General features: G+C 37.3%; 1 protein-coding gene across 1 annotated transcript in view; it reads right to left on the reverse strand.

Annotated features, from left to right (window-relative positions):
• The window catches only part of PHF21A (PHD finger protein 21A), a 202615-nt gene extending 197066 nt beyond the window's left edge, over positions 1 to 5549 (reverse strand). Inside the window, exons 1-2 of the mRNA XM_042781750.1 lie at positions 5496 to 5549; positions 131 to 163 (exon numbers count right to left, since the gene is read on the reverse strand). Coding sequence (XP_042637684.1) covers positions 131 to 163; positions 5496 to 5549 — 87 coding nt within the window. The remainder of the gene's footprint in view (positions 1 to 130; positions 164 to 5495) is intronic.
• Positions 5550 to 7546: the final 1997 nt, after the last annotated feature.

Here is a 7546-nt window from a genome sequence, read left to right on the forward strand (position 1 = left end):
TTAGCAGTCAAGTGCCTTAGCCACTATGCTACCAGAGCTCCCAAGTGTAGTCTATAGTTTAGTATTTTATCATTATTTTATTTTAAATTATTATAATTTAAAAATTAAATAAATAAAAATTGTGTATTACCTGTGGATCTTGCTTCATTTGAGCAACCAGTTTCTGGTAACAGAGAGAGAAAAAGAGACATTAGTCTTACATATTAACTCAATGTCTAGCCAGGTTTGGCCCTGAATATCCAGGATTTTAAATTCACACAGAAAATGATCCGTACCACAATCAGAATCTACATAAGGTTAGTAAGACACTCCTCTTCATAGGAAAAAAAATAAACCACCACTTGATATTGAGATGAAAAAAGTGCTTGTTTTCAAACAAATCTGGGGGATGGGTCTTTTCAAGGACAATTTAAATAAGCTGAATACCCTGAAAGCCAAACATCCCTCTAAAACGTTGTCATTTTCCTAGAGTCCCAGACAAGATCTGCAAAGAAGCTACTCACATACAAACCGGCCTGTTTGTGTACAGCAAAGTACAGATTTGGCAAGTCTGTTGGTTTGGTTCTTACCACAAAAGGAGTCTAGTGTCAGGCTTAAGCACCACTGTCTTCTGTGGAGGCAGAGGGCGGGGGAGGGAGGATGTTCTCAGGAGAGCAGTGATGCTTAGTACTGGGGAGTGAGTGAGAGAGCGGAGGCCAACAGTGGACACTCTACCCACCTGAGTTCCTCTGGAACGGAGATTGCTACTGAATACTCAACGAGATGTGCCTTTACTAGGGAAAACAGAAGCCCAGACAAACAAAAAACAAAGAAAAAGAAATACTGTTTAACCTAGCTCAACTTCTAAAACCACAGCTGCCCAAAAGTAACAGTAACCCTGGGCAGAAAAATTTTGAGGGATAAAAAAATATCAGAAGGCTAATTCCTAAACGTATCTAGGAATAAGCTGTTCCTGGAGTGAATTTTTCATGTAACTCAAAAACCTGTCACTCCCCTTGGATAACAAAATACTTTAAAAATTTTAAGCTATACTAGATAAAACTCTTAAAAGTATACTTATGTATCTTTGTAAACAGAAAAAGAGTCAAGTTTTATTGATACTCAGAGAAATGATTATCAATATAAAGTACTCAGCTACAATAAGCTCCTCATGATATAAACACTAAAACTGCTATGTTTTAGAAAGTTCTTCTGTGGTTATCTTAGTTTTTCAGTCTACGGCCAAGCAATCAGCTAATGAATCCTGCTATTATAATGTCTCCCTCTAACAGCCCTTGAACCTCAACACAAATCTGCTGCTTCTAATCTGCTGCCTGATACACTTAGACTGATTCCAAGATGAATAGGTTGTACCAGCCTAAGAAATCCCCCTGAGTAAAATGTATCCTTTTTAGTGAATGACTTATGACATTTATTCTGACTGGTCAAAAATTTTAGTTCCTGGTATTGAGATGCATTCCGGATAACTAAGGCTGCCAACCATGTACTCTGCAAGTAAGGAGGTGTGCTTGACTATGTTCTACTTCGTATCTGACAGCAGTGGCTCTTCTGTATCCTACTCTTAATTTACAAAATAGTAACAATACACATTCCAAGAGTCCAAAGGAATTAAACACAAGGTTTTATACATTTATACTTCTACTAATGTAGCCTAAAGGGTAGTTAGCTACATTTTTTTTCTAAAGCATTAAACTAAAAAATGCATTTTTAAATTTGAATATATTCTTTAATAACAAAGCCCCTTTGTTTTCTTTTTTGGGTTGATTACCACAGGCTTGAATATTATCCTAAAGTTACCTTTTTAAGGCTATAGGGGTTTTCTTCTATGATACTGGAACTTAAAAATGGACTGATAACCACACTAAATCTCCACTTCTGGAATAAATAAATCAACTTCTTCTCTATCTATACACAGTCATGCTGCATTTTAGACAATCAATGGTGGGATAAGACAAGCTAAGAAACTTACTAGACCATCTAAAGTCCTAGTGACTTTAAGCTGACACTGTGCTATCAAAGTTAAGTTACTTTTTATTGCAGACATGTACTAATTTTTCATGAAGATATACTTTATACCAGTAAGCAGCATCAGTATCTTCATAGAGAAAAGACTGAAGTTGTCAAGGGCTTCCTACTACTTGGTTCTACAATCAATGCCAATGGAAGCAGCAGTCCAGACATCAAAAGACGTATTGCATTGGGTAAATCTGCTGCGAAAGATCTCTTTCAAGCGCTGAAGAGTGAGGATATCTCCTTGAAGACTAAGATGCACCTAACCTGAGTCACGGTATTTTCAATTGCCTCATATACATGAGAGAGCTGGACAATGAATAAGGAAGATCGAAGAAGAGTTGATGGTTTTGAGTTGTGGTGTTGGAGAAGAATGCTTTAAAGTACCATGAACTGCTAGAAGAACTAGCAAATCTGTCCTGGAAGAAGTGCAGCCAGAATGCTCCTTGGAAGTGAGGATGGCCAGACTTTGGCCATGTTGTCAGAAGGGACAATTCTCTGGAAAACGATGTCATGCTTGGTAAAGTCAAGGGTCAACGAAGGAGGGAAGGCCCTCAACGAGATGGACTGACATAGCAGCTGCAGCAATGGGCTCAGGCATAGTAGGGAGTAAGTGACGCTGGCACAGGACCAGGCAGTGTTTCATTCTGTCGTACACAAGGTCACTGTGAGTCAAATACAACTCAACAGCACCTAATAACAATACTTTACACCAAGAATCAGCAAGTTAGTACCCATAGGCCAAATCCAGTTATCACCTATTTTTGTAAATAAACTTTTCTTGGAACACAGCACACCCATTCATTATATATTATCTATGGTTGCTTTGTCTCTATAACAGCAGAGCCAACCAATTATGACAGAGACTATAAATGACCTCCAATACCTAAAATATTTTATTATCTAGCCCTTTACAGAAAAATTTTACTCATCATAATATTCAAAGATAGAAGGAAAAAAGGTGATTTTCCCCAGAAAGTCATTATTATTTAAATATTTAATAAACATCAACCATTGCCACTTTCTTAACCACTTCCTTGTCCATAAAAAAAAAAAAGAACAAAAATATATCTCTACCACAGCAATACCAGGTAGTTTCATAACACACTTTTTAGGCCACCAGTCATTCAAGAAAGTCTTATTTGAGACTTGTTCACGTTTGAGGATCAACTACAGTCAGAATAACAATCTGTCATCTCAAAATTTCTTGAAAGGAGATAAAACTTCAAAAATCACATTCAACATCCATTAAACTATCTTTGAGCCACACAAATTTCGGACTGATTATTGTACCCCAGAAATTCATTCCACAAGGTGATGTTCAAATTTGAACAGTCAATTTAATTCTCAGTCATTTGCCACTCACTGCACCTCTATGTCACAATATTCACCCAGGAAGAAAGATAGGTTTGTCTTTGTAAACAAATTTTTCTTTTCCTCAATTGGTACTAGAAGCAAGGCTAAATAAATAAAATGTGTCTAACTCAGTATATAAGGCAGTCCCCAGGTTACGTATGTAATCCATCTGTAACTACGTCTTCAGGAATTTGTAGGTCAGTTGGAACAGGTGCACATGGTTCTTATTTAGACTTACTTTAATGCAAGAAAAGGCTCAAAGCCTTTTCAGTGATTTATAAGCTGCATGTGCAGCAAGTGAAGAAATGACTGTGAAGAAGAATTTCTTGCGAGTAGGGGTTGGTTAAATGAAGTAGGAGTTGGTTCAATCTTTTCAAAGTGAGGGCAAATTTACATAACATCCTAAAGGGCAAGTGCAAGTTGTTGGTAAACTGGACATTTATAACCCAGAGACCACCCATACTAAACTTTTTAAAGTTACTATAAAAACAAATCACATTTCACATAAAGAAGCACACCTGTACAAAGCAAACTGTAAGACTGCTACTGAGAGAGTTTAACAAGGTCCACAGCAGCAGCAAGAATTTAGCACAGGAAGCAAAGACTGTTGCAACAGAGAACAAAAAAGGGGCAAATTAGGAAGCTAACTATTACTTGTGAATCATTTTTAGCTTTATGATAAAAAAAAAAAAAAGTACGCTAAATATGTATAATTTATCTTCCAAAAAGTAAATTTCTGGCAGTTAAATACTTCAATATCATACTTGGAAATAATTCTGAACATCATCTATAAACAAACAAAAACATGATCGATAAAGACATAACACTGACATAATATTATAAAAAATATGTAAGTGCCTTTGAAGCTTTCCTTTGTCTGCATCTTTCCTAATTCTGGACAACTTGAAAATCCAGTAGTTACCAAAATCCCAAAATACTCTCCCAATTAATTCCAGAAACTAATCTTACACTATTTAGACAAAACAACAGAGACTATATCTAAGGACAAACAACTTTAAAAGATAGTTCTATTGTTCACATCACCATTTTTAAACATTCAAAAGTAGTCAATTCATCATAATTTATAACTTTTGAGTACCAAGAAGCCTCTGTGTGTGTGTGTGTGTGTGTGTACTTAGGCTAAGACCATACTCCAGCTAATGTTTATAAAACAGAGGTATTCTTTTTTTATGTTATTGTTATGTGCCATCGAGTCGGACACAACTCATAGCAACCGCTCCTTGGGTTTCCGAGGCGGTATCACTACCGAAGTAGATTGCCCAACCTTTCTTCCAAGGAATGGCTGGTGGGTTTGAACCGCCAGCCTTCATTAATAAATGTTATTTATTTATTTAAAGGAGCTCTGGTGGTATAGTGTCTAAAGTACTTGACTGCTAACCAGGAGGCTGGCTGTTCAAACCCATCGGCCACCCCTCAGAAGGAAGATTGGGCAATCTACTTCCGCAGAGATACTGCCTTGGAAACCCAAGGAGGGGTTGCTATGAGTCAGGTCCAACTCAACAGCAGTGAGTTTGGTTTTCAAGAATAGCTTTTTTACGGATTACAATTTTATATATATGTGTATGTATATATATGCATATATACATACATATAAAAAGTTTGGTTTGCCCAGGTACCTGAGTTAAAATGTAAGAATTGTAAAATTTAAACACCTATGAAACAATCATATTTTCTTTACCAAAGACTGGAATCAAGGCATAAATCTGTGTCATATGATAAGCAAAAACTTCACTGTATAAGGGAGACTACTACATGTTTGTTATTTAAACAACACATTAATTTGCATGGACTATGTCCCTCAACTGAACCAAAAGGTATAGAAAAAAAAAGACGTCACTTCTTTTAAAATCTTTGTAATATTAAAAAAAAAAACTTTTTTCAGTTCTTTTCTTTGGAAAGGAAAAGTCAGTATTTTATTAATGCACTTAAAAGTAATAATATATACTATCAATTAATTTGTTGAGTAACGAGAAAAAGCAAATCACATGACTCTTAGACAACTGTCACAAATTATTGAAACCAGAAATGAAAACCAGAGATGTGCCTGTTTACTAATCTCAGCCATCACTTAATAATACAATGTGGGAGAAGCTGCTAACAAAACCTACCTGGTGAACCTGAATTTCCACTTTCAGAGCCTCCTGTAGGGTCTGCAGCTCCATCCTCTACCTTCCCCACTTTCTCTTATGTCTGTTAATTTTACAGTTTCTTCAGTCTGTGTTTTAAAATAACAAATTCCTCTTCTCACTGCAGCTGCAGAGATTTAAAAAAAATGTTTTAGATCATTGTATTGGGCATAAAGAAAATATTCATGTTAAATAAAATTATATTAATATAAAATATTTGCCTCTCTAACACAGTATAAGGAATTTGCTATACACGTTTTTTTTTCCTGAAAACAATTCAATACCCGAAATCATGGGATTTATCCTTTGTTGCTCTGTGTGTGTGTGTGTGTGTGTGTGTGTGAATGGAAGGTTTGGTTTGCCTGGGTTCCTCTATAGAACACTTCCAATAATTAAAGAAATGGGGGAAAAATGGGTTCGCTCTGGTCATGAAAACATCTAAGCAACCACTACCTGCTCAGCACCATGTACACACTGAGGACAAAGAGCTGAACAAGTGCACTTCCGCCCCAGGTGAGCTCAGAGTCTAGCAGGGGAAACTAGCCATCCAGAACAAGCTGTCCCTACAAAGACACATAATAATGTGGTCATACATTTTTAAACATCACACAGAGTGAACTGGAGAGAGTTCAGGGTCTTTCAGAGGTTAAAAGGACTGAGGCACTTTTCCGAGTACAGGTTTTTACCCTATTTTATTTTATTTACTCTAAGACTTTGTTTTACATTCAACATTACGTGTACATTTAGCTTCACTCCCCATTTACCATGCCCAACCCTAACCTAATCTCCTCTCCTCCCTGCCCAGTAACAAGCCCCCCACCCTGTGCCCGTCATAGTTATTCACTCCTGTTGTGTCCTGCATTTCCTCCATGTGAATGTTGCCCCTCTGGTGCCCCATGGTCGATTGCTCCAAGGGATACATTTCCATAGAGTATGTGGGTGAGTCACCCTGGATTGAGTGGTCTGCATGTACATCTTGTTTACTGTTGGGCTGAGAGCCAGCCCTAGGAGTGAGCTTTATTCCAGGCCCAGAATGTATCCCACACCATAGTTTTGGGGTCTCACTCTTACCCTATTTAAAAAGAAACTTAAAACAAGGAATTCTGCCATAATTTAAACGTTTACATTTCACATATTAACACTTCACACATATAAATACAATGTAATGTAACTATTCTATCCCTAAAGTTATGACAGGGATATTAAAAAATACAGCTATTGTGTACAACAGGTGAAAGAGTCTAGTAACGGAACATGTTTCCAGCTACAGAGTGAACAGCATCTGCTTTCAAGCCTGCCTACGCATCTCTCTGAATGTGCATATAACTGCGCTAGGAAATAATATAAATTTGATGTCCTCTGTGAATGGGACACTTGGCCTGACCTTCATCTCCTCAATACTTGAAAACCCACTGGCACCAAGTCAATTCTAACTCATGGTGACTCCCGGTGTTACACAGGGTTTTTGTGGCTATCATTCTATCATTGTTATGGAAGCAGAGCACCACGCTGTTCCTCCGTGGCACCACTGGGTGGGTTCGAACCACCAACCTTTAGGTTAGCAGTCAAGTAAAAACTGTATGTGCCACTCAGGGACTTTCCTTCATCACTACTGCAATTTAAATTTACTCACTGGCTAATTGCTCCTTTAATTTTTCTTGAATGTGGCCTTAGGTATGATTTTAGGTACTCTCCTAAGCAAAAGTCTGTTTTTGTCTGAATGAATTTAAACTTTACTTCAAATCTATTTTCTTCTTTATACCTATTAAACTTGTAGTTAGAGCAGATTTTCAGCATTCTTATAAACTGAACCAAACAAAACCAAACCTGTTGTTGTTGAGTCAATTCCAACTCATAGCAACCCATGAAGGACACAAACCCTCTTAGGGTTTGCAAGGCTGTGATCTTTATGAAAGCTATGATCTTTACACAGCAGCTGGGTGGGTTCGAACCACAGACCTTCCGGTTAGCAGAAAGACACTTTTAATCATTGTGCCACAAGAGTTCCTTTTATAAACTGAGGAAGGGAATAA

Source organism: Orycteropus afer, unplaced genomic scaffold, assembly GCF_000298275.1.
Source record: "Orycteropus afer afer isolate SDZICR_OR568_19922 unplaced genomic scaffold, OryAfe1.0 scaffold00165, whole genome shotgun sequence".
In the NCBI taxonomy this organism is placed as follows: Eukaryota; Metazoa; Chordata; class Mammalia; order Tubulidentata; family Orycteropodidae; genus Orycteropus; species Orycteropus afer.